We start from the raw sequence: 27973 nt of genomic DNA, 5'->3' as shown, positions 1-27973 counted from the left end.
ATTATTATTATTCGCATCTCATATTTCAACTTCCCCGTATGCAATGCAAGCTGGCGACTCCAATCTCGTCCACAATATTCTACTCGCGAAACAACAAGAACCAAAATTCTATATTCTAAAAAGAAATTCAATGATTGAGCTCATTTATATGTTGTTACCCTGATATAAATAAATCTACAGGACATTGAATTGGTGGGCTAATAAGAAGAATGTATTGAATTAACATCAAAGATTGATGGAATTATCTTGATGCATGGATTCATCTTCTAACATCAAAGCGTTTGAGAAGGATCTGGCATAGACTGTACTTAAAAGGTATTACTTTCATTTCGTTCCAAATTCTATGACGTCTAAGGCAAAAGAAAATTACTCCTACTACTACATGACTATTAGAACAATTATTATTGTTTCATTCAAATTCTTATCTTTTGATAGGTATAATAATTTCATTTAATTAGGGTGAAATCGCAGAAATAAATTGAAGGGAAGAGGAAAATAACGCAGAGTGGAGGCATTGGGTGGGCGGAGATGCAGGGTCAGGGGCACGCGCGGTCAGGGTCAAATGCGGGACGGCGGCCGCAGAATGCAAAGGCGGCGGCGCAGAGGCTGGCTCAGGTAATGGCGTATCAACAAGCCGATGATGACGAAGAGGAAGACGAGCTGTATGAATACAACCCTGTGGTTGTGGCTCCCTCTACAGCTGCTATTGGCCTTGGTGGAAGGCCCAATCGAACTCGTACTCCTCTGGTAAATATATACTTTAAAAAACTTGCACATGCTCCTTTGGTGTTTTTAATAAAATTATTGAAAAGAAAGTTATGGACCATAGTAGCATTATATTTCAAATAATCTATTTTACCTCGGAGAGAGTATCTTTCTCTTTGAGAAATAAGTAAGTAGCTTGAGTTTTAGTTTCTTTTGTTGTGTGTTAGTCAGTCCGAACATCCATCGAACCACAGGCATCGACTACCCGTCCGGCATCACTAGGAATCCGACCATCTGCATCTACTGACTCTTTGGGTCAAAAGGTACTCTTACATAACACCATTAATATACTTCCTCACTCTCAATTTTCCCCCTTCTGTTACTTTTTTCTCTTCTAAAAAATTGACACATTTACATTTTGTCATAAATGAGTATTTGTTATAGATCACAATTGGATAGTAGTTTTGGTACTATTACTTGTCTTGCTTAGATAAACCCAGCATCCAATCAGAGCCAAATAAATTGAGATCTCCTGTAATTTTTTTATGCAAGAATCAAGATTGAAGTTTTGATTTTTTTGTTCTCTCTCAGCCAGTTCGTGCATCTATAGAAGCAAATGCATCATCTACACATCCAGCATCAATCCGTACATCCATAGAACAACATGCACTGACTACACGTCCAACATCAATATTAGGAATTAGACCATCTTTGTCTTCAGAGTCTTTAGATCAGCAGCCTTTGTCAGCTCGTTCAACGATGCCTATTCGAACTTCTCTCCGATCAGGCTCCTCCTTGGAACATCAACAACAGCAACAGCAACAGCATGTACATGTTCATCAACATTCTCATTCATCTATCCAAACCACTTCTTCTACTTCTGCAGCTGTCCCAAGTAAGCTAACTTTTCAATCTAAAAACTCTTTGGAACAACCACCATCTGCTCGCGCACCAACTACACCTTTGGCTAGCAATCAATTATCGTCTCAATCCAGTATCCCGGAACAGCCTCTATCTGCTCGTGCTCTAGCAGCTAACCGCTCGGGTCACTTCGGTGGCAAGCCAGTTCCTGTTGTACCTTCTAATGTGCCTGTATCGCTCAGGCCAGTTGGTTCTAATGCAGCTGCAATTGAGCCTAATCTTGAAGCTCGTAAAGATAAAAGGTAATCTTTGATTCTTTGAATCGGTAATCATAATTCTTTGAATTTTGCATTTCTTTGATTGGACCCATCTCAACATGTGTGCACCCTTGAAACTAATAAGTTACTATGAATATAGAGTTAAGCTAGTAAGCATGGTGAAGTCTCAAGCTAATAACTACACGAGCATGTAGTATAAGGTTTTGATGCTCACTATTTTGACAAAGTAGCTTTACCAGTTTTATTACAAATGTTGACATTTTAGTCATATAATTACTACGCACTCTTCAGCTCTAGAACTAGAATTGAAGTTTGTTCCGAAATGTAAAACACTTGTCCGTCCATCCCATATTCTAGATGTTAGTCTTTGAACAGGACCAAGGGTAAACGCAAATATCAACTGGGAGTACATTAAATAGTCTTGTGCATTGCTGAATATGTTCTAATCTTTCATTTATTGGGTCACTGAGCAGGTTATCAGTAGATTTTGGTACTTTCAAGTATAAAGAACCTCCCACTCAGCCATCTTCATCTGCTTTACAAGATGAGGTTAGTTCATTTATCAACTGTATCAATCATTCAACTACGTGTCAAACCTTCTAAAAATCAGAAAGTTTATAGAGTTGAACTTCCTAAACAGAGAAGTTCTCTTGGATAAGTTGCTATTTTTTTTTAGAATCTCTATTGATTTCCCATGATCTCTAATTACAATATTGATGTGAATGATATTTGATCCAAAATACAGGTTGACATGCTTCAAGAAGAGAATGAAAGTTTACTCGAAAAGGTAAGAACAACTTCCTTCTCAAAAGCAATCAGTTGGGTACTTAGGCGCTGGGTAACGCTAATTTTTGCTAATAGAATTAGTTTATTATTTCAATCCATCGTGCTCACGGGCAGTGGATCGTTATATATCCTTTCAGCTTCGACTTGCAGAAGAGCGTTGTGAAGAAGCTGAGGCAAGGGCTAGGCAGCTTGAGCAGCAGGTAAATCTTCAAGAACGTATTTGTTACTTTTCTCGCATTAGTTAGTTTTTCTCCTTTGCTTTCAGACTGTATGTTGATGCTGCCAACATTGCAATACCACTGTTGGATGTTGCAAAGTGATGAAAGCTTTGCATCATGGGTTCGAGCAGTGGTTCGAGTAATTCCACTGCTGAAAGTAAGAGGTTCGCAGAAAAGTCATGAGCCTTCACAATATTTGAGTTGCTTAACATATGTTGTCAGGATCGGGAACTCGGGTAGTGCGAAATTTAGCCAAACAATGTTATAATGACAATAACAAAGATAATGCAAGTTGATAACAACGACAAATACCCCTGAGAGAATAACCTCACAAGATCGCTCCAAAGAAAGGGGATCACACAAGTATTTTTCAATACTCACTCTCTTACAAAATACTCTCAATTACTAAAGGAGAAGAAGAAACAAGAAATGAAGACTCACGTCTTGTTGGTGTGTTTAAAATGAACTAATTGCCTTTCTTTTTATAGGCAAAAAAGCCTTGGCCTCTTAGTTGTAAAAGAAAAGATACAACTTGTGCAAATGATATCCATTTGGGTCCCAAAGAATATTACCAACAAAGTCTACTTTGGAAATAGGCTTATGCTTATATGAGATGGATTCCACTAGCCAAAATATTGGCCATAATTACATATGTCTTGCTTTTAGGTTGCCAGTCTTGGGGAAGGTGTGTCAATGGAGGCTCGTCTTTTAAGCAGGTAAGCTTCATAATCAAAGAACATTGACCTTCATTCTAAAATCATCTAGGCTAAATTCAATATGTTTTTATTTTTCCTTTGTACAGGAAACAAGCAGCTCTACAACAAAGGGAGGTATGTATGATAAAGAGTTCAATACATTCTTCCTTATTTTATATTTTGTGACACACGGGTTGAATGTATAACTTCAAAGAGATAGTTTAATTTACCGTACATTAATATAGTAGAAGAAAAAAATATTGTAGAGTTAATCCGATAGGGAACATCACATAACAATCGAAGTACAGTTTGAATCTTAAACTTGTTAGGTGTAAAGAAATGTATGATCTTTTAGTAGAAACTTTTCACATAAAGTAGGAAAGCGACAGTATGATATTATCATATTTATTTCACTTATTCCGCTTGGATGAAATTAAAGATGTGTACTTCACAGGCTGCTCTAAAAGTTGCAGCACAAACTTACGGTGGAAAAAGTGACGAGCTTGCAGCTCTTCGAACAGAAGCTGAGGTATTTGTAACCTTCATCCTTTATATTTGATTTCATATTTCAGGAATAGTTCATTCTTTATATCTATGATTAAGGACTAAGAATTCCTATTTTAGTCTTCTGAGATATAAGTGCTACAAATTAAAACTTCAATATTATCCTTTCAGAAAGAAAAAGAACTTAAAAGTTTTGTGAATCTACCTCTTTAGCTTTGCAATCTTGATTTCACGATGAGTCGTTGGATGTGAGGCCTTTAGAATTGAAGTATTCTGATAGCTTATAACAAGTCTTAGAGAATAGTATAGAACATAATTACTGAAAATTCAAAAGTTTGGAGATAAAAAAAAAAGTAGAAAATGTTTAAAGCTTACTCCCTCTGTTTCAATTTATGTGAACTTATTTTTTTTTAAGTCCGTGCCAAAAAGAATGGCCCAATTCCATATCTAGAAACAATTTACCTTTATGCAATGATTTATAGTCACACAAAATATATGTGCCTCATTTTACACCACAAGTTCAAAAGTCTTCTCTTTTTTCTTAAACTCTGTGGCCAGTCAAATAGATTCACATAAATTGAAACAGAGGGAGTATATCGTGGATATTATTTCAATATTTCAATTTTCCAAAGAATTCAAAAAAGACATTTGCATTTTTCTTTGGCAGTTTATAGTCGTGAAATGTCATTGTATTTTCTTACTTAGTAGTTGTATACGGTCGAAATTGATTTCGGCATTCGTACGACTGATCGAGATGGGATCATAATAGACCAAAGGAAGATTTTGTAATATCGAGATGGGTTCCGAAGATGGTACGAACGAGCTTCAGATTTCAAGTATAGGTCAAACACCGAGTTCGAAGTCATTATCGAGCTCGGGTCCGAATCGAACTATGATAAGATGTTGTGGAATCGAGCTTAAGGGGCAGAGGCCAACCGATACCGAGCCCGAATCATCACCTGATCCCGAGTCGGCATCGAGCAAGTCCGCATCGAGCTCTAAAAATAATACCGACCAGCACCGAGGGCGATCGAGCTCGAGCTCACAAACAAAGAGCCGTTGCAAACGCACTAAGGGAGAGAATCTCGGCGGGAATTAGGGAAAAGCTGATTTATCATGAGTTTTCCACTATGTATTTTTAATTATATCTAAAATAGGATCCTCCACTATAAAGAAGATGGCTACATTTCTGTAAAAGACAGTTCTTTGCTTACATTGTAACTAAAACACCATACACTCCTATATTGAAGAGTTATTCTTTTAAGCTTCATAGATTGATTCATCTTGCTTAGTCCTAAAAATCATCTTCTTTCCAACCTTGTTTATTTTGCATTCTTTACAATCCGTATTTGATATTTTTATATATTCTTACGATTTGTATTAAGTTATACCACATATTCTTAGAACTATGTACAAATTCAACTCTATCCGTTTTTTGGGTAAACAGTTTGGCACTCACCGTAGGGCTAAGGATAACAATGATTATTTGATACGAATTTGCAAATACACACCATTTTACGCCTGTCTTTTGAAAGTGTCTTTGGCTTCGGATTAGCAATGGCAAACCCTTAATTAATGGCTTTACCTATCGAAAACGAAGCCGGCCTTCAAGACGAAACCAACAACTTGACGCCTAGGGCCGGAAGGCCGCTTGTCGATGCCATGGAAGCTCGAGTCGGAGCACCTGAAGCTTGGGTCGAAGTACCACTAGACGTTAATTCACATGTGGCCCTTGAGGCGAACCAATGTTCTCAACCTGAAAATAGCGTTCATGGCGGTACTCGATCTGCGGCTCGAGAGACCCATAATATTGAGGAAAACGGAGTCAGCTTGCGTATCATTTTTAAAATGCTGCAAGCCCAACAGGTAGCAATAGCTCAGTTGCAGAGCCAAACCTAGACACCAAGCAGGCCAGAGCCCAATTCACCTCGAGAAATTACCCACAGAACGGAGCAAACCGTAGAAGGTCAAATGAGCAAGAATCGGGGACTACTCCCGAAATTGCTAAGATACTCGAGGAGCTCACAAAGTGGATCGAAGCAAACGATAAAAAAGTAGAAACATACAACTCCAGGGTCGATCAGATCTCGGAGGCACCACCAATGATAAAAGGGTTGGATTCCAAAAAATTCTTGCAAAAGCTTTTTCCCTCGAGTATCCAGCTGTAACTTGGGCGGATGTGCACAATCGATATCAGTCAAAAATCAGGGTCGAAGATGACCAATTAGGAGCTCCTTCCGGATCAGTACATCTAAACAGGTCGGCTATTAAAAACCAAAGGAGCATCGACAGAGAGCCAAGGTCGAACAAAGACCGATATCAACTATACACCACAAATCGAAGGAATAATGATTCGGGATGCAATTCCGCCCGGAACAATCGAAGGAGTAATCAAGGACAGAATTCTCGGGGACTTATGAGCAAAAGCGGTTTCGACAAATATGCCGATCCTATAGAGGCACCTCGATTATCGGAATATAACTATAGCATTGATGCATCAGGCATTGTATCGGCAATCGGAAGGATCAAGGATACTAGGTGGCCCAGACCCATGCAAACCGATCCCTCCTAAAGAAACCCAAATTCGATGTATAAATATCATGGCACACATAGCCACAAGACCGAGGATTGCAGACAATTAAGGGAGGAGGTAGCTCTCTATTCAATGAGGGCCACCTTCGAGAGTTCCTCAGCGATCGAGACAAGAACCATTTCAGAGAGAGAAACGCCAACAGAAAAAATGAACAGGAGGAACCTTAACATATCATTCATATGATCATCAGTGGGGTCGACACTCCACAGGAACCCATACTCAAATGCTCAAAGATACCGTTCACTAGAGTAAAACGAACCCGAGATTACGTGACCGAAGATACTTTATCATTCAACAACAAAAAATCCGAAGGCATCTCTCAGCCCCACAACAACGTTTTGGTAATTTCTATCTTATTAGATAAAGTTCAAGTTAAGCGTGTTTTAGTGGATCCAGATAGCTCTGCAAATATCATCCGATCGAAGGTCGTGGAGTAACTCGGTCTGCAAAATAAAGTCATGCCCGCAGCTCGGGTCTTAAACGACTTCAAAATGGCCAGTGAAACAACTAAAGAGGAGATTATTCTACCGGTAAACGTGGCCGGGACCATCCAAAATACCAAGTTCCACGTAATCGAGGGTGACATGAGGTACAACGCCTTACTCAGAAGGCCTTGGATCCACAATATGAGGGCAGTACCTTCGACTCTTCACCAAGTAATAAAATTCCCGACGTCGGATGGTGTAAAAAAAGTATACGGGGAGCAGCATGCTGCAAGGGAAATGTTTGCGGTCAATGAGTAACGCCGATGTCAACACTATCAACCTCGGAAAGGTCAAGCATCAAAGGTAAATGAGAAGTTAAATAGCAATCACAGTCGCCAGCCTCGATCGAATCAGGGAAGCAGGAAATAGAAGAAGATGAGGAGGATTTTCTAATCCATCGAACTTTTATCATCCCCGAAGATTCTAACGCCACCAAATCGACGGTCGAAGAACTGGAACAGGTTATATTGATCGGGCATCTGCCCGAGAGAAAGGTATACTTGGGAACGGGATTGACCCCCGAACCCAGGAAAAAACTTATTCAATTTCTTATTGATAATATAGATTGTTTTGCTTGGTCCCATTCAGACATGACAGGGATCCCACCGTCGATAACAACGCACCGACTGAGCCTGGACCCTAGGTTCAAACCGGTGAAGCCAAAGAGAAGACCCCAGTCCAAGGTAAAGCATACATTCATAAAGGACGAGGTAACTAAACTTCTCAAAATAGGGTTCGTTCGGGAGGTAAAATATCCCGGATAGTTAGCCAATGTAGTTGTAGTCCCTAAAAAAGGGAACAAACTTAGAATGTGTATAAATTATAAGGATCTAAACAAGGCATGCCCCAAAGATTCTTTTCCGCTACCCAACATCGATCGCATGATCGATGCCACAGCTGGCCACGAGGTCCTTACTTTTCTCGATGCCTATTCCGGGTATAATCAAATCCAAATGAACCCGGAAAACCAGGAAAAGACTTCATTTGTCACCAAATATGGGACATATTGTTATAATGTGATGCCCTTTGGGCTAAAAAATGCAGGAGCTACTTACCAACGCCTAGTAAGTAAAATGTTCGAGGAACAAATAGGTAAATCAATGGGAGTTTATATTGATGACATGCTAGTTAAGTCCCTGCGCGTAGAGGACCATTTGGCTCATTTGCAAGAAACATTCGAGATTTTAAGGAAATACAACATGAAGCTCAACCCCGAGAAATGTCCTTCTGGGGTCAGTTCGGGCAAGTTCCTCGGTTTCATGGTATCAAATCGGGGGATCGAGAGCAACCCCGATAAAATCAAAGCCATCGAAGACATCGCCATTGTGGATAGTGTAAAAGCTGTGCAAAAGTTTACCAGACGGATAGCCGCATTAGGCTGATTCATTTCCAGGTTATCGGATCGGAGCCATAGATTCTTCTCTCTACTAAAAAAGAAGAACGATTTCGCCTGGACCCCGGAATGCCAACAAGCATTAGAAGAATAGAAGCGATACTTGTCGAGCCCTCCACTACTTCACATACCGAAGGCAGATGAGAAACTTTACTTATACTTGGCGGTATCGGAAATCGCGGTGAACGGCGTACTAATTCGAGAAGAGCAAGGTACGCAATTTTTTATTTATTATGTAAGTCGAACCTTAGAAGAAGCAGAAACTAGATATCCACACTTAAGAGAAATTGGCACTTGCACTGATAAGCGCCTCTAGAAAGTTAAGACCATACTTTCAATATCACCCCATATGCATGTTAACCACTTACTCACTTCGTAATATTTTGCACAAGCCCAAACTATCGGGCCGACTGGCCAAATGGGCTGTCGAACTCAGTGGGTACGATATCAAATATCAACCCCGTACAGCCATCAAGTCCCAAATTTTGGCGAATTTCGTGGCCGATTTCACGCCAATCCTCATACCCGAAGTTGAAAAAGAACTCTTGATAAAATCGGGTACATCATCGGGGGTTTGGACCCTCTTTACAGATGGTGCTTCGAATGTGAAGGGGTTCGGGCTTGGCATCGTTTTGAAACCCCCCACGGGTGGCATTATTAGGCAATCTATCAAAACTTCTAGGTTGACTAAAAATGAGGCTGAGTACGAGGCCATGATTGCAGGTCTCGAACTAGCTAAAAACTTGGAAGCAGAAATCATTGAAGCCAAATGTGACTCTTTACTAGTGGTGAACCAAGTAAACAAAATCTTCGAAGTTCGAGAAGATAGGATGTAAAGGTATTTGGACAAATTACAGGTAACTTTTCACCGTTTCAAGGAATGGACTTTACAACATGTGCCTCAAGAACAAAACAGTGAGGTCGACGCACTCGCAAGTTTGGGGTCATTGGTCGAGGGAGATGAGATCGACTCGGGGACTGTCGTTCAACTCTCGAGATCCGTAATCGAAGAAGGTCATGCCGAGATAAATTCTACAAGCTTAACCTGGGATTGGAGGAATAAGTATATTGAATACTTGAAGAATGGAAAGTTCCCATCGGACCCTAAAAATTCGAGGACCCTACGAATCAAAGCTGCTCGATTTACATTGACTACAGATGGAACATTATACCGAAGGACATTCGATGGACCATTGGCAGTATGCTTAGGTCCAGGAGACACCGACTACATCCTACGTGAGATTCACGAGGGTACTTGTGGAAATCACTCCGGTGCCGATTCATTAATCCGAAAAATAATCAGGGCAGGGTATTATTGGATTGATATGGACAAAGATGCAAAGGAGTTTGTCCGAAAATATGACAAATGTCAAAGGTTTGCACCATTGATCCATCATCCCAGAGAGCAACTTCACTCAGTCCTATCCCCATGGCCTTCATGAAATGGGGAATGGATATCGTCGGCCCTCTACCATCGACCCCAGGTAAAGCTAAGTTCATTTTATTTATGACTGACTATTTCTCTAAATGGGTTGAAGCACAGGCGTTTAAAAGTAAGAGAGAAAGAGGTTATAGACTTTATCTGGAATCATATCGTGTGTCGATTCGGGATACCCGCCGAAATAGTGTGTGACAATGGAAAACAGTTTATCGGCGGCAAAGTGATGAAATTTCTCGAAGACCACAAAATAAAAAGGATATTATCAATACCGTATCACCCTAGTGGGAATGGACAGGCCGAATCAACGAACAAAACTATCATCCAAAACCTAAAGAAAAGGTTGAACGACGCTAAAGGAAAAATGGAGAGAAATCCTACCCGAAGTTCTTTGGGCATATCGAACAACATCAAAATCTAGTATGGGGGCAACCCCATTTTCCTTAGTGTATGGCTCTGAAGCCTTGATTCCAGTCGAAATCGGGGAACCCAGTGCCAGGTTTCGATATACAACAAAAGTGTCAAATAACGAGGCTATGAATACTAGCCTCGAATTATCGGATGAAAAACGAGAAGCTGCTCTCGTCAATTAGCCGCGCAGAAGAAGCGAATCAAAAGATACTATAATCGAAGGACCAAGTTTCGCCATTTTAAACTCGGGGACTTAGTGCTAAGGAAAGTCACCCTCAGTACCCGAAATCCAAACGAAGAAAAACTGTGTCCAAACTGGGAAGGACAGTATCAGGTTCTTGAAATTGTCGGAAAAGGATCCTACAAGCTCGGTATTATAAACGACAAATAACTATCAAGCAATTGGAATGTGTCGCACCTAAAGCGATACTACTGCTAAGGTACGACCCTCCCATATTCATTTATATTTCAAAACTAACCCTTGCAGGAGTCCAATCAGGAGCAATGATGAATCCTTCAATACAAAGCCCTAGGTCTAAAAGCACGTGTTGCACTCTTTTTCCCTTAGACCGGTTTTATCCCAAATGGGTTTTTCGGCATGGTTTTTAATGAGGCAACCATTGATCGTGCTAACCTAGAAACAATTCGACAGTATCCGAGGCCTCTTTATAATCGACCTTGAATACTGGGGGGCATTAGCCCTATATCAAGTTCGATGCAAGAAAGTTGCTTCATAACAACAGAGTACCGATAGGAAAAATTGTGCATTAGCCCTATATCAAGTTCGATGCAAGAAAGTTGCTTCATAACAACAAGGTACCGATAGGAAAAATTATAAGAGCCAAATGGTCAAAACGAACCATGCTCATGTTGTTGGCCCGAGCCCTGACGCAAAACATGAACACATGTATGATGACTTGCAAAGAAAGTTTTCTTCTTTACCGATATCTTATATCCAAGAAATATTCCTTTATTTCGAGATTTATTATGCAAACAGGATTAAGGTAAATCAACGAGTTCGAGCAACACTCACTCGACTATTACGCCTACGGGCTACATTACTTCGAGTTCGAATCATTCACTCGACCACTAAGCCTACGTGCTACTTTTATTCCGAGTTCGAGCAAGCACTCACTCGACTATTACACCTACGGGCTACATTACTTCGAGTTCGAATCATTCACTCGACTACTAAGCCTACGAGTTACTTTTTTTTCGAGTTCGAATAAGCACTCACTCGACCATTACGCCTACGGGCTACATTACTTCGAGTTCGAATCATTCACTCGACTACTAAGCCTACGGGCTACTTTTATTCCGAGTTCGAGCAAGCGCTCACTCGACCATTATGCCTACAAGCTATATTACTTTGAGTTTGAATCATTCACTCGACTACTAAGCCTACGGGCTACTTTTATTTCGAGTTCGAACAAGCACTCACTCGACCCTTATGCCTATGGGCTACATTACTTCGAGTTCAAAATCATTCACTCGACTACTAAGCCTACGGGCTACTTTTATTCCGAGTTTGAGCAACACTCGCTTGTCCCTTTACGTCTACGGGCTACATTACTTCGAGTTTGAATCACTCACTCGACTAATAAAACCTACGGGCTACATTATCTCGAGTTTGAGAAATCACTCACTCGACTAATAAACCTACGGGCTGTATTACTTCAAGTTCAAACAATCACTCAACTCGACTACTAAGCCTATGGGGCTACCTTATTTCAAGTTTGAGTAATTTCTCACTCGGATATAAAGACTACGAAGTCCAAATTCGATCAAATTACCTAAAGCCTTATGTAAACATTCATAAGGCATGAATAAAATAAAATCTTCACAAGGTAGGAAATTAAACAAAGGCAAGTCGGTAAAAGAAAAAGATATTTATATATATATATATATATACAAGATTGTTTACACGATTGTTTGCAACACAGAAATTAAGGGCTAAGTTTCTTGGTTATCTCCGGGAGCGGTCTCTTCTCCACCGGGCTCCTCCACGTTCTCGGACCCGCTCTTGCTCCCATCATCGTCATCATCATCATCATCATCGTTATCATCAGAAGCCAAGGCTTCAGCATCGACTTCGAGCTCTTGAGCTCTTTTTATCTCTTCAGTGAGGTCGAAACCTCGAGCATGGATCTCCTCGAGGGTCTCCCTCCGAGATCGGCACTTAGCAAGTTCAGCAACCCAATATATTTGAGTATCGGCGGTCTCGGCTGCCTCTATTGCTTGTACCTGGGCAGCTTCAGCATCGGCCCGATAGACGGCCACAAGTGCATCTGCATTGGCCTTTGCCTTTTCGGTGTTAGATTCGGCCTTGGCAAGTTCAGAGGCCAACCGAGCCTCAAGCTCCTCTATTCTTCTTGCTTGAACCGAGCTTTTCTCCTTCATACTTTGAAGTTGGTTTTCGACCGATGATAATTGGGCTCGAGCAGCCTCTTTCTCTACAGCGAAGCGGTCCATACCTTCTTTCCACTTCAAGGACTCCACTTTTATCACATAGACCTCCTCACGGAGTTTTCCGATTATCTCAATTTTCTACTGCAGCTGTGAGATCGAAAAATTAGCCATCATTCCGGTATCGAGCCCATAGGCTTTTAAAAGTATCATTACCTGCTCAGACAGATCGGTCTGATCTTGGTGAGCCTTGGCCAACTCAGCTCAGAGGTCTTTGATCTCCTCTCCCCTTTTCCCTAAGAGGAGTTTAAGGGAGTTCTTCTCCTCCGTGACCCGTCGAAGGTCGGCCTCGTATCGATGCAGCTCGGTTCGAGACCGAGAACATGCTTCTCGATGAACTGCTGCGGCCTGCAAAGAAAGAAGAAACGAAGTTAGAAAAAGAAAACACGCATAAAAGCATTACCAATGAAGTGAGTTAAGGCTTACCCGATTCAAAGCCTGTTGCACTCCGAGGAGAAGATCTGATGCATCACTAGTGCCGACAACATCCTCGACACCGGTAAAAAAATCACAAAAAGGATCATCTCCCTCATGAGATCCATCTACCTCAAGGGCCCCCAAAGCTTGGGCTTCCCGAATCGCCCCTTCGGAAAAAGCAGGGAAAGTGGGCGAGTCTTCGATTACTACTGCCCCAAGTGAGTCACTTGGGGTGTTCTCTTCAGTTCGAAGAGAGTCAGGAATGACCCCCTCAGTCATATCCACTATTCGTTGACTTCGATGGGAGATATCCTCGATTCCCAATGGCTCGGGGACTTTGCCCGAATCTTTCTCCGATATATCCTCAGTTCGAGGCAGAGCCTGGTAAACCACCATCGATCTAGTTGCCTGTGGGGCGTCGATGGTTTTCTTCATTCGGGCCATCAGTACGGGTCTTCCTCGTCTTCATCCCTCAAACGCCGAACTGATTCTGAGGTTAAAGGTATGGTATTCTTCTTCGACTTACGAGCCTTCGGTTTTGGGTTTTCAGAAGTAGAGGCCCTCTTTCTCTTATTGTCCTTCGCCGGTTTAGAAACCGGGGCCGAAGTTTTCTCCTCGCCGGACAGGGGTCTCAAAACCGCATCCTTGCCCAAACCTACACACAAGAAAATTGATTTAAGTATACGGAAAACAGTTCGAACTATCAATGATGCGAGAAAGGAGCTTACCATGATTTTTGGCCTCCCATCGACCCTTGGACAAATCTCGCCATGAACGCTCGGCATATGTGGAGGTCGAAGCCAGATCTCGTACCCAATTCTTGAGATCGGGAACTGCGTCGGGCATCCAGGGAACCGCTGCATCACAAAAAGGAGATACCGGTGAGAAAGAAATGAAAGGGAAAAATAGTAGGGGATAACAACAGAATTACACTTACGCTTCATGTTCCACTCCTCGAGAAAAGGCATCTTTTCAGTCAGAATCAGGTTCGAAGTCCTTACTCGAACGAACCTGCCCATCTAGCCTCGATCCCTGTTCTCGTTTATGCTCGAGAACAGAACCTTGGTAGCCCGACGTTGAAGTTTTATTAACCCGCCTCGAAAGAGGCGAAGACAGTATAATCGGATGAAATGGTCGAGGGTGAAAGGCATCCCCTCGATTTTGTTCACGAAGTATCGGATCAAAATAGCGATCTGCCAAAAAGAAGGATGGATCTGACCTAAGGTTATTTGGTATTGGCGGCAGAAATCGATAATAACGGGATTGAGGGGGCCTAACGTGAAAGGGTAAGTACACACACTTAAAAACCCTTTCACATAAGTGGTGATATCTTCGTCAGAAGACGGGACTACTATTTCTTTGTTCTCCCAATTGCAATCTTTCTTTAGCTGTTTGAGGTGTCTCTCAGTTATCGAACACATATACCTCGATACCGGCTCACATCGGCCCGGAACCGAAGAGCCTTGTTAAAATCGGAGGTAAGAACACACACCGTCGGGACGCACTCCTCAGGCCGTGGATCCATCAGTGTTTTGTCGGCGGCAGATTGGGAAGAAGAAGCTTTTTCTTTTTGGGGGACGATTTTTAATGTTTTCAGCATTTTTGGATTTAAAAAAAGTGACAAAGATTTTGTGGTTTTGAAGAAGGATTTTGTAAAAAAGAATCACAGATTTGCGAATGAACTCAGAAGATACGAAAAGGAACTTAAAAAATTTGGAAGATTGAAAAGTGATAAATGGTAAAAGGAAGGGTTATTTATAGATTGAAGCAATAGCGGTTCAATATCAGCGGTGGCCGACCACCGTCTAATACACATTAAATGCCTTGGTAAGCTAAACCGACGGGACAACTATCACGTACGTCATGGTCGGGCTCGATGCAAACGTCAGTGCATGTCTAATCGAGCCATTGAGAAATCATATCGTTTCCCACCACATCTTTCCCGAGAAATGAGGGGACTATCTGTATACGGTCGAAATTGATTTCGGCATTCGTATGACTGATCGAGATGGGATCATAATAGACCAAAGGAAGACTTCGTAATATCGAGATGGGTTCTGAAGATGGTACAGACGAGCTTCAGATTTCAGGTATAGGTCAAACACCGAGTTCGAAGTCATTATCGAGCTCGGGTCCGAATCGAACTATGATGAGATGTTGTGGAATCGAGCTTAAGGGGCAGAGGCCAACCAATACCGAGCCCGAATCATCACCTGATCCCGAGTCGGCATCGAGCAAGTCCGCATCGAGCTCTAAAAACAATACCGACCAGCACCGAGGGCGATCGAGCTCGAGTTCACAAACAAAGAGCCGTTGCAAACGCACTAAGGGAGAGAATTTCGGCGGAAATTAGGAAAAACCTGATTTATCATGGGTTCCCCACTATGTATTTTTAATTATATCTAAAATATGATCCTCCACTATAAAGAGGATGGCTACATTTCTGTAAAAGATAATTCTTTGCTTACATTGCAACTAAAATACCATACACTCCTATATTGAAGAGTTATTCTTTTAAGTTTCATAGATTGATTCATCTTGCTTAGTCCTAAAAATCATCTTCTTTCCAACCTTGTTTATTTTGCATTCTTTGTAATCCGTATTTGATATTTTTATTTATCCTTATAATTTGTATTAAGTTATACCATATATCCTTAGAACTACGTACAAATTCAACTTTATCCGTTTTTTCGGATAAACAATAGTGCTGGGACATAATTGAAATGCATGTAATTTACTGTTGAAAACTTGTTAGCAGATAACATTTAGTAAATATTTTTGGTTACTGAAATACAGTTAGTTTAACAAGGTCATAGAGTAGACAAAGATTTTCGGTTATTGTAATCATGATTTATTCCTGTATGTTGTCCACCATGTCAAAGATATTATACTCATCTATAATCATAATACTCTTATGAGCATGAATAATAAACTATCTCGCATCTTTAATAGCATACGCGTTTCTTTTCTTTCTTTTGCGTAGTCCCTGCGAACTATGACTCGAAGAATGATACTGAGTCAAGAAGAGATGGTATGTATGTAATTATTTTGTGGCCTTTCTTTGTAACTTTTCCCCTTTCCTTTTGCATACTTACGTAATTCACAGTTTCACACCTTAGGAAGAGGTTGTTCTCAAGAGGTGTTGGCTTGCACGCTATTGGAGTTTATGCGTCCGTTATGGTATATTAAATTTCTTGTGCCAAGAATTTTTTCTGACTTGTGGTGCTTAATATATCTAGACAATTAGAATTATATTTGTGTTCTTAAAGTAAAACTGTGATCACTAAATTACTTTATTTTATAAATGATTTTCTAGATAAACCATGGAGTTACTTTCCTTTAAGCATTGAAGCATTGAGATTAAGACCTCAATGTTCCTTTAATATTGTACTTCTTTTGGGACACCTTGACCACATTTATTGGCGTAAAAATAAATTTCTTCTATTACTTTTCACAATCATCAGCTTTCTTTCTTTTTTTTTTTTTTTTTCTTTTTTTGGCATTTAGGACCCCAGTTTCTTCAACTATGCCTTCTTCTCTGCTCCGCCTTCTACGCATAAAATTGAGAAGTCATTGTAGTTGAGTTTGTTTTCGGATGTCACTTGAAAATGGACACTGGAAATTACATAAAACTGTAAACTATAAAAAATGATTATTAAACCACAATAAATAAATGTAACTTTTATAAAAATTACATTCCCTAAATTGTTTGATATTAGCTCCTAGAGTTAGACTAACTAAACCTGGTGCTTACCGAGTGCGAATGACTTTCTTCTGAGAAGTAGAATCTGATATTCTCTCATCTCTTTTGCTAAGATCTGAAGAATTCTGAGAATTATGACAATTCTAGCCTAGGGGAAGAATGGGAGAGAGAGAGAAGAGAGACATGAAGGTCAAATATTTTGGGAGCAAATGAAACTGCTTCTTCTTTATTAGCTCAATCGGATATTTATGTACAAGGATTAGTTAACTAACTAACTACAACAAACTCTAGGTAATCACTAATTAAGCTACAACTAATATCCACACAGCTGTCATCCACCACTAGCTCAGCTCCAGTTCTGCCTTGCCACGTTCTAAACCTCACTTACCCGATGTAGCTCTATCATATATGGGTCATTTGGTTGCTTGTTAGAGTTATGAATGTATTAGTTATACATGTATTAGTTATGCAAGTATTAATTATTCAAGGTTTAGTTATGCAGGTATTAATTATGTAAGGTTTAGTTATGCATGTATTAGTTATGCAAGGATAAATTATGCAAGGTTGAGTTATGTTGGGATTAGTTATGCATGGATTAGTTATGCGGGGTTTAGTTATGTGGTAGTTATATAAGGATTAGTAATATAAATGTAATTTGAGTGTTATTTATTATTAGCTTACTTTATTTTATTAAAATTGTTAGTATAGTTTAAATATATATATTTTTAAACAAAAAAATACAAGTTTGAATAAAGGGTATTCTTGTCATTTTGTGTTTTAATAAAAGTATTTCTAATATATGTATAAGTTATTCCACCTTATACCATGCATAAATAATACATAGATTCTCTCATAACTTATACATGTATTAGTTATGCGGAAAAGAAAAACATGAACCAAATATTGTATTAGTAATGCTACATTTTATGTGGAAAAGAGGAAAAAACAACCAAACATTGTATAACTTATGCTAGCTTTTATGTGGAGATTATTTTTTCCCCTTCTTTTAACCAAACAATGTATAAAGTTATCCTAATTTTAATACATGGATAACTCATCTCTAACCGGCTACCAAACGACCCACATTATATACAAAAATATCTTTGTACGTCCTTGTCTCTTAGATTTATTCATGGCCAAATACCTATGCGACCCTTAAACTTGGCTCTAGTTTTCATTTTAACACTCTAACTAAGACCAGTACCTATTGAACACTTAAACCCTATCTTACTTATACCTATTAAACACATTTTTTATAACTCTCAACAGACTTCAAAGCTTGAAGCTACTTGCCATTGACCTAACAAATGACACCAATAAGAAAAAGACAAGTCAGTAGAGAAAAAGAAGAGTAAAAAATCTAGAAAGGAAAAAAGAGAAAGAGAAATGAGTTTCATTCAATCTGCTTAAACGCTGAGTATTGGGGAGAGTCTCCTAAGGAATCTGATTTCTTTCAAGCTCTGCAGCAGATTGACGATGTATGAGATTGGTCTATTGACTAAAAAATAAATATCTGAAGACAAAAAATAATTTGAAGTTCAGGGAAAATTTGCAGAGCTTCATGGTCGAAAAATTCTCCATCGTCGTCTTCTTCGTCAATCTCATACTTCACCAATTTTCTTTGATCCAATTTCTGATCAATTTTAGTTATCTCATCAATTCAACCTTCCGAGTCAACTTGTTCTTCATCTCTGAATTTTTAAATCTCCATTTCATGTAAGGAGGGAAGGGAAAGGATCGAGGCTGGTGGTGGCAGTGGTGGGTAGGGAGGAGGAAGAAGGGGAAGGGTGGAGGGTGGTGTGCGGAGAAAGAAGAACGAAGGAAAATAGTCGCACCAATGGCGGATGAGCGACAGTAATGGAGTTAATAAGGTGGTGATATGGTTTCTTTAGAAAAAGGGTTTTTATTTAAATAAAAAAGAAGAAAAAATATAATTTCAGATCCATTCACGCGCTTAAGAATGGTAAAATACACATTTTTTAGCCATGTCAGCTATTGTGTTTAATAGGCACAAGTAAGACAGGGTTTTAGTGTTCAATAGGTACTGGCTTTAGTTAAAGTGTCAAAATAAAAATTGAAACCAAATTTAATGGGCCGCATAGGTATTTGGCCTTTATTCATCCTTGATTTCTCCTTTACCTTCTGTACACTTTTCTAGAACCTATTAAAACACTTTCTGCTCTGGATAACAATCGTGATGTGATCCCAATTGTTTCATCCTATTTCTGTAAACTATCCCAAATAAGTATTTTTCAAATAATTGTGAGAGTTACAATGAATCTCTAATTGTCTTTTCCCTTTTAGCTTATTGGCAAAATTGTCAAACAAGATATATTTAATCTTTTTCTTTTTTGTGAGATATTTTTTTTTAAGTGCATTTTATTGGGAGTAGTAAAGAAAGTTAAGAAGTATCATTACAATCAGGAACTAATCTGGGAGATGTAGTTCCAATCAAATCTTCACGATAATGAAACAACGCAGATAAAGGAGGAGTATTCCGGTAGGAAGGCTCTAAGTCTTTATGAGAAAAGTTTGATGTTGAGTGAATGTCCAGTAATGTTCTCAAAATGTTGGCTTTCTATAGAATATGCCAAAGTGGCATGTCTTGGTCAATAATGTTATTTATCTAGTGTTCTTCAAACATTTTAGACAAAGTAACAATCAATGAAGTAGGGAACCCTTAATAAGTTAGATTTCCAACATAAGCATTAGTCAATATGTAAGAAGATCAATATGAACACAAATATAAACTTATCTGAAAATAAAAGAGAAAATCTCAAATCCACTCTAATTTATGTTCTTCTACTGTGTAAAATCTGTCATACCCTTTAGGAGGTCTATCACATGAAACATTTTTTATTTTTCTTTGAAACGTACAAGATATGACAAAAATGTTACTACATGTCTTCAAAAAGAAGTAGCATATGGACAGTTGAATCCTAAGCAGAAATTTGAAGTGCACAATTTGTATGGGGGAGGATGGAGGGGATACAGTGAAATTATAATCTGCTCAGTATCAGTGCCTAAGTGGGCGTTTGGACATAAGAATTGTAAAATTCCAAAATAAGGGGTATTTTTTTTTTCAAGTGAAAATGGTATTTGAAATTTTAGAGTTGTATTTGGACATGAATATAATTTTGAGTTGTTTTTGAAGTTTTGTGAGTAATTTGAGTGAAAATATTGAAAAACAGCTTTTTGGAGTTTTTCAAATTTTCAAAATTTTTTAAAATGTATCTTAAAGTGTGAAAATTTTATGAACAAATGTTGATTTCGGAAAAAGGTAAAAATTTTTTAGGAAAAAGAAAAAAATTTCTTATGTCCAAACGGGCTCTAAGTAATTTAGGAAAGAGGGAACATCAAAAAGTTGTGATTTATGTGAAGGCTTTTCCCGACATTTAAAAGTAAAATTATCATTTTATTTGTTTCCCTTTAATGGATTGTACGAAGTACTCCAAAACTAATTCAAGGATATAGTTTAAGTGAGATCAGTCAGAAGAGTTGTTAAATAATTCACATCTATTCACGCTCCGGTACCAATTTAATCTTCCAAGTGAAATTCTACATTTCTTTTTTCCTGGACTTAGGTGTAGAAAAATTAGTTTTTGTCTTTGTTCCCATTTGGATTATTCATGTAAAGTTAAACATCATGCAGGTATTCATACAGACATAGCTGGAGCAAAACAAGAATACTGGTCATCCCTTGCCCCTTTACCGTTGGAAGTTGTGTTGGAGGCAGGGCAAAAAGCTAAAGATGAGAACTTATTACGTGAGATTTTCGCAAAAGTTAATGTTTATTTATTGCAACCTAAACCATTTAAAGCCTGTTTTGTTTAACTTATTATTTAAAATATTTTTTTTGGTAGTTTACAATGATCCAGAGGAAAGGGAAGCACTTCCGCATGATCTGAGTGAACTTTCAGGAGACGGGAATGTTGAAAGTATGCTACTAGTGGATAAAGGTCTTCGGGAACTGACATCACTAAAGGTCTTTTACAAATTCTTTTCTTCCGTGAACTTTTTCTTTGGATTTTGGTTTATGCAATTTCAGAACTTTTTTATATTGCACATCATATCATTTTTGTGGAGTAGTTTTTAGACTCTTAAGATATTCAAAGTGATCTAGGACCTTTGACATGGGACAAGCATTAACAATGTATATTAAACTTTTTTATAACATTTTACAACATAATTGTCAGAATGCACGAGAGAAAAATCTATTATTGATATTCTATTAAGCCTTTTACAATAACCCTATTTATAACTATACACAATACATATTCTACTCCTATTCCATGTGGGACTAGGGTTATTTACATACCTATCTAACACTCTCTCAAGCCAGTGCATACAAATCATATGTACCCCCGATACGATGTGTGACATCCTCGTTGATCTCCCTATTCCCTTGTATAACTGACCCAAGGTATTTGAGACTATCTCTCCTAGGAATGACTTGTGAATCCAACCTCACATACCCGTCCACTTTCTGATCCGCACGACTGAACTTGCACTCTAAGTATTCTATTTTGGTTCTGCTCAACTTGAAACTTTTAGATTCTAGGGTCTGCCTCCAAACCTCCAGCCCTGCATTAACACCATCTCGCGTCTCATCAATCATAACAATATCATCTGCGAAAACATGCACCACGACACCTCCTCTTGAATGTGGCGCGTCAACACGTCCATAGCCAGTGCAAATAAAAATGGGCTGAGAGCTGACCCCTGATGTAACCCCATCTCAACTGAAAAATGGTCTGACTCCCCTCCCATGGACCTCACTAGGGTCTTAGCTCCATCATACATATCCTTAGTCACCCTAATGTATGTATCAGGAACGCCTCTAGACTCCAAACATCTCCATATCACATTTCTAGATACTTTATCGTAGCCCTTCTCAAGGTCGATGAACACTATATGTAGATCCCTCTTCCTATCCCTATATTGCTCCATCAATCTCCTAACAATGTGAATGGCTTCCGTAGTCGAACGTTCCAGCATAAATTCGAACTAGTTCTCGGAGATAGATACACTCCTCCGCACCCTCAACTCCACCATCCTTTCCTAGACTTCCATAATGTAGCTTAGCAGCTTGATACCTCGATAGTTGTTGCAATTCTGGATATCACCCTTATTTTTGTATAAAGGGATCATCATACTCCATTCATCGGGCATATTCTTCGTCCTGAAAATGGCATTAAATAACCTAGTAAGCCATTCCAAGCTCGCCCTGTCCGCGCTCTTCCAGAACTCCACCGGAATTTCGTCTGGCCCGGTCGCTCTTCCCCTGCGCATCTTACGCATAACCCCTCCGACCTCCTCAACTCTTATACGCCTACAACACACGAAGTCTTTACGACTCTCGGAGTGTTCCAATTCACCCAGGACAATGCTCTTGCCCCCTCATCATTCAAGAGTTTATGAAAGTAGGTGTGCCTTCTCCGGCGAATAAGTGCCTCATCCAACAATACTCTATCATCCTCGTCTTTAATAAACTTCTCCTGGGCCAGGTCACGGGCCTTCCTTTCTCTTACCTTAGCTAGTTTGTACAACTTCTTATCCCTGCCTTTGCCCCCCAACTTCAGCATACAATTGTCCAAACGCTGCAGTCTTAGCTGCTGTAATCGCTAACTTCGCCTTCGTCTTAGCCACCTTATACAACTCCCTATTCTTCCTCCTCACCTCCTCGCCAATGCTCTCCAGTAACTTAAAATATGCCACTTTATTATTTTCTACTTTTCCTTGGACCTCGTCATTTCACTACCAGTCCCATTTGTGACCACCCGAATAGCCCCTCGAAACCCCTAATACCCTGCTAGCAGCTTCCCTAATCCTATTCGCAGTCGCGGTCCACATACCACTTGCGTCCCCAGTACTCCTCCAAGTCCCCATTGCCAGCAACTTGTCCTTCAACTCTTGAGTTTTGCCCCTAGTCAAGGCTCCCCACTTGATCTTCGGTTGACCAGACACAACCCTCTTTCTCCTCCTCCTTGTGATCTTAAGGTCCATGGCCAAAAGCCTATGTTGGGTCGTGAGATTCTTACTCGGGATGATTTTGCCATCCGTGCAAAGGCTTATATCGAACTTCCGGACGAGCAGATAATCGATCTTGGTCATGACCACCGAACTTTGAAAAGTGATCAAGTGTTCCACCTTCTTTAGAAAACTTGAGTTGGCTATCACCAAATCAAAAACTCTAGCAAAATCCAGTAGCGATGTTCTTCCTCCGTTTCTAACTCCAAAACTAAAGCCGTCATGCACATCATCATAACCCCCCGAATTCGCTCCAATGTGGCCATTGAAATCATCTCCTATGGAATTGTTCCAATGAGAGGAGTGGAACAATTCCAGCAAAGCTTTGATGTTTTCTCATACCGAAGCAATTACGGTGAGGATCAAGAAAGTAGACAATAGAAGAGTAGGCAAGGATAATAGGATTACAACCCATGTAGTCTTTTATCAAAAAGGTGCTACCAAACTAGACTAATCCCTTTCAATTACAATACGACAATTGAAGAGAATACCATTTTCATTTGCTTGCTAACTCCATCCATTTCCCTTTGTTGTATATCTGTGTTGATCCTTTACCCTGGGGGGAGGAAAATATGAAGAGTTATCAAAGTGTGAGCAGGGAATAAATATGGCCAGAATTGTATGTGGGTCTTTGAGCCCAAACTTCACACTCAGCTTATCCTGAGAGTCACGTCGCTTAGTTTTACTAGACCTTTTAGACCACTTGAGTGATAGTATATTGCCTTTGCAAAATGCAAACTTTTCTTCAACGTTAACCTCTGAAATCATCAAATATTGTTGTTTTACTTGAAGTCAAGCAAGCCAGATAAGTGTTCTTTGTTGATATAGAACCTGATACACTATTCATAAAAGATCCCTAAAAAATTTATCACCATTATATTCAACTGAACTTTGTTTTAAGAATATTTATCTTCAGCGTCTCTGATAAATGCTCTTCCTTTCTCTAAAATGCGAAGAAAATGATAGCACAACTGTTGTTCTTCTTTTGCCATATTAGACTGATTTTCTGTAACAGTGGCCAACATAAATCAGGACTAGTGTAGGTAGCTTTTCTTTTGTTTTTGCTTTCTGTCTTCTTCTTTTTTCTTATTTGTTGCGGGGCAAGAAATCCATGAAATATTTGGAGAAAGGTCATCCAACAATAATTCTGTAGGACCAAAGATAGTAGATTAATACCAAAGTACTCCCTCCGTTTCACTTTGTTTGTCATAGTTTGACTTGGCACAAAGTTTTATAAATGAAGAAAGAACTTTGAAATTTGTGGTCTTAAATATGACATAACATTTGTGTGGCTATAAAATTGAAACTTGAGGTTTTAAATATTTTATAGCATTTGTGTGCTATAAAGATTATCATTAATGAAATATTATAATATAGTCATTATTTTTGGAACGGACTAATAAGGATACGGTGCCAAACAAAACGGCACAGAGGGAGTAATAATTTCAAACTTGTTTCATAATAAATTATAACCTCATTTTTCTTGTCGTATAACCTTGAACGTAAGATGCTAAAGCTTCTTGTCTTGTTACTGAACAGTGAACGCTGAGCAGAAAGGTTGATGAGAAATCAGTTATAATATCAATGGTCTGGAACTGCTATTCACATGCTTAAAAATGGAAATAAAAGTTGTATTATGTGTTAGAATTTGATGAAATCTCTTGTGTAATTGATTTAATTTTCTGTGAATTTGATGAAATTTCTTGTGTAATTGATTTAGTTTTCTGTTTCATCCTTTTTTTTCCCTTTTAAAGGTAGAAGGAGCGGTAGCCCTAGCAATGGCCCAACAAAGGCGCCTAACTGCACTCAGAGCTACAGGTAAGAGTAGATATTCATATTTAACTGTATGGCGTATCTACCTTTATCACATGTTAACTATATTCTTGGGATTCATTCACCAAATATATGTCAGGTATATGTTGAATTTTTTATTGTTTATCCTAACTGGTTTGGGATTTTGCCTTTGTTGTAGTTTTCACAATTGTGGATGATCCAAAAGTTGAGCGTTAGTTTGTGGAGTTGTATGGACTTCTATCATATCTCCTTCTCTTTTGGTTATAGGAATTTGCCTCAATGTGTACAATGCTGCATCTCGGATTGGGTTAACTTTTTGAGAGATATATGCATTTATTGTAGGGTTAAGACTTGGAGCTACTGAACTTTTTCAGTCTCCATGCTGATCATAGTAAACCATCTCAAATCTTGACTGATAGATATAATGACCTGCCGTTACATATGTTATGGCTGCAGATGACATGAGGCTACCAATGGAAGGCCAAAGCTTTTCAGAAGCATTTGGTGAGTTTATTCAAGTTACTGTCATTTGGTCATTCAATTAGCTTACTTTGAACCCTTTGCACAATTGAATCATTTCTCTTTCTTCTTTTTCTTGTTTCAACAGAATAAACATTACTTGCTTTTGATAAGTTATTTTTAATTGCATGACATTCTTCCTTCTATACATATAACATTGGAAAATCTTAACTATTCAAGTTGCATTGTGTAATATTCAAGTTGCATTGTGTAACAATAAGTGCATGGCTCAACCCAGAAAGGTATGAATGGGTTTTCTTCACCATGGTATAAGATTAAGCTTTCTCAAAAATCACCATCGGAGTTCTTGTCAAGGATCTAATTTTCACTGCTGTTGACTTAATTTGAGGTGGCTTAACCTATTTCCTTGCTGTTATTGAGATATCCTATATTCAATGCCAAATTGAGAGCCTTTCGCTCGGGAAGTGAATTAATTCTAGTTTAACAAACCATGTGATTCGAGTACTTCTGATACACCACTACGCAATAATCTAATGTCGAGTTTTTAGTTCAGGTTTAGCCATTCCATTCATTGTATCTCCAATTTTGCCTATATTTTCAAAAGGAGTGGTTAGTAGATATTAGCATTAGAACTTTCTTTGCTACCTCGTATTACTAATATTATGTCTGTATCACAGAATTGAGTCCGGAGGAGACAGAAGATGTGCAATTTAAGCAGGTATTTAACATTTTGACTCTTTAATTAATTCTTCACATTGACTTTCCCTCTTTTTTCCACCTTCCGTCTTCCCTTGAGGCTATTACTCACTTGCTGGTTAGCAAACCTTTGAATAACTAAAACTGCATAATTATTGCTCATTGATTTTGAATTGTGCACAACTTCTCTAACGAAATATTCAAAAAATAAAAATAACTAGTACTCCCTCCGTTTTAAATTAGATGATGTACTTCCTTTTTAGTTTGTTCAAAAACAAATGACACATTTTTAAATTTAGAAATAATTCAACTTTAAACTCTTCATTTTGGCCATTTTACCCTTAATGAAAAACTTTTATAACCACAAAAATATTATGGTCCCACAAAGCTTTTACCCCTTAAGCTTTTAAAATCACAAGTTTAAAAGTTTTCTTTTATTTCTTAAACTTCGTGCCGAGTCAAACTATCTCATCTAAATTGAAACGGATGGAGTATATGATTAAAGATTGTCTTTGTTTTCTTTATCTGTGATAGAATCCGGGTGACAATTTTGTCTCTGTAAGAAAACCAATGACTATATAGCTAAACGATCCATTTCAAAATAGATACTACTATTCTTCATAAAAACAAAAACTATTCTATAAGAATTATAGTGGGGGCTCTCTAAGCTTACAAGTTACAATTGAATAAGAGGTCTCAATTGTCCCCCTCTCTTTTCTCTTGTTAATCATTTACTCCATCCATTTCAATTTATGTGAACATGTTTGACTGGGCACGAAGTTTAAGAAAAAATAAAGACTTTTGAAATTTGTGGTCCTAAACAAGTCAAAAAGGGGCTCAGAGTATTTGTGTGGTTATAAAAGTTTCTCATTAAAGATAGAATTGTAAGTTTAAGCTAAATTGTTTTCAAATTTAGAAAGGGGTCATTCTTTTTGGAACGGACCAAGAAGGAAACATGTTGTATGAGTTTGTTGTGCTTGTTATTGGAAAATTAATTTAAAAATAGATGTTATACACTTGTTTTGAATTTCTTTCCGATTCCCATTACGTAGTCAAAGATTCTCTTTTGGTATTATTCTTTCAGGCGTGGCTCACATACTTGTGGAGAAGAGCCAAAAATCATGGAGTGGAACCAGATATTGCAGAGGAGAGATTACAGTTTTGGATTAACCAAGGTGGTCAACCTCTCACTTCACATGATGCTGTTCATGGTAAGAGATTCTCCCTCTCCTCTCAATCTACAAGGAGAATAATGAATATAGGGAGAAAAAAGAGTAATAACTGATTGACTACTTTGGAGGCGCAGTTGCAGTTAAACAAATTAATAGTCTGTTTGGTACACTCTATCCCAGACCCCACATGTAGGATTACCCCGGATTGTTGTTGTAGCCCGACAACAAAATATATCCACTTCTAACGCAAATAACTTAATGAAGTTTTTCTTTCACATTGCAGTCGAGCGTGGCCTCATAGAGCTCAAGAAATTGGGGATTGAAACCCAATTATGGAAAGAATGCCGATCGATAGATCCAGAAAACACACAAAAAAATGCAAAAGGAAAATGATTTTTGACAATGAGTTGTTTCTCTCTTTTTCCCATCAATAATTTTTTTATTCATTTGGTGAATACCATTATTTGCTGCACATATCTTAGTGTGGATCCTCAAGTCCTATTTGTCGTTGTATGTGGATGAGGCTTAAGCTGTTTTGATGTGTTTCCACTAAAAGAGACAGCCAGAATATGCAATCGACAATTGAAGAACCATCAAGCTATGCGTGGTGGTAAAGGTTTCCTCACCCATAATCAATGGAAATTCCTTTGGGAGGGAGCGCTAACACCATCCATAGTAGAATATGTCTTGAATACCAGATGGTTAAAAAACAATTGAAGATATTCACTTTGACCGATTGCTAAAAAATTTGCCATGAGGTTTCTCTTTTGTCTCGTCGAAAAATCTGAATTATCATAACATATATTAATTAATTTTTTTCACTTTTCGACTCTTTCTGATATATGATA

The 27973-nt window shown here is 38.7% G+C and overlaps 1 protein-coding gene and 1 long non-coding RNA gene across 6 annotated transcripts; one reads left to right on the top strand and one right to left on the bottom strand.

Moving 5' to 3' along the window:
* Nucleotides 1–27944, top strand: LOC104116062 (coiled-coil domain-containing protein SCD2-like). Of its 5 annotated transcripts, none has more exons than XM_070196245.1 (19): nt 5–315; nt 459–747; nt 933–1028; nt 1297–1868; nt 2318–2393; nt 2590–2631; nt 2768–2830; nt 3515–3564; nt 3651–3678; nt 3998–4072; nt 16234–16281; nt 16370–16430; nt 20606–20719; nt 20817–20938; nt 24738–24801; nt 25234–25281; nt 25935–25975; nt 27038–27164; nt 27409–27944. In XM_070196245.1, the coding sequence occupies exons 2-19, from the start codon at nt 529–531 to the stop codon at nt 27516–27518; spliced, it is 1956 nt and encodes a 651-aa protein (XP_070052346.1). In that variant the 5' UTR covers nt 5–315; nt 459–528; the 3' UTR covers nt 27519–27944. The 5 variants fall into 5 exon arrangements, 4 of the variants coding, with proteins under 4 accessions (XP_070052346.1, XP_070052347.1, XP_070052348.1 ...); XM_070196246.1 differs by having other exon boundaries at nt 436–747; XM_070196244.1 differs by having other exon boundaries at nt 6–315; nt 472–747.
* LOC138906734 (uncharacterized) lies at nt 16528–17124 on the bottom strand. The gene is made up of 2 exons (XR_011414342.1): nt 17005–17124; nt 16528–16865 (listed from the first exon to the last, which is right to left on the bottom strand). It is a non-coding gene; the product is annotated as an uncharacterized lncRNA (long non-coding RNA).
* Nucleotides 27945–27973: the final 29 nt, after the last annotated feature.

This window comes from Nicotiana tomentosiformis, chromosome 2 (assembly GCF_000390325.3).
Source record: "Nicotiana tomentosiformis chromosome 2, ASM39032v3, whole genome shotgun sequence".
NCBI lineage: Eukaryota > Viridiplantae > Streptophyta > Magnoliopsida > Solanales > Solanaceae > Nicotiana > Nicotiana tomentosiformis.
The sequence above is the reverse complement of the archived record's forward strand: the minus strand, read 5'-3'. Positions and strand labels throughout refer to the sequence as shown.

What these genes read in the sequence shown, in the direction of transcription:
- LOC104116062 (XM_070196245.1), top strand. Translation starts at nt 529, where the DNA reads ATGCAGGGTCAGGGGCACGCGCGGTCAGGGTCAAATGCGGGACGGCGG. An exon ending in ATGAAAGTTTACTCGAAAAG is followed by an intron (nt 2,632 to 2,767) that starts GTAAGAACAACT and finishes ATATCCTTTCAG; the next exon opens with CTTCGACTTGCAGAAGAGCG. An exon ending in CTCTTCGAACAGAAGCTGAG is followed by an intron (nt 4,073 to 16,233) that starts GTATTTGTAACC and finishes TCTTTTGCGTAG; the next exon opens with TCCCTGCGAACTATGACTCG.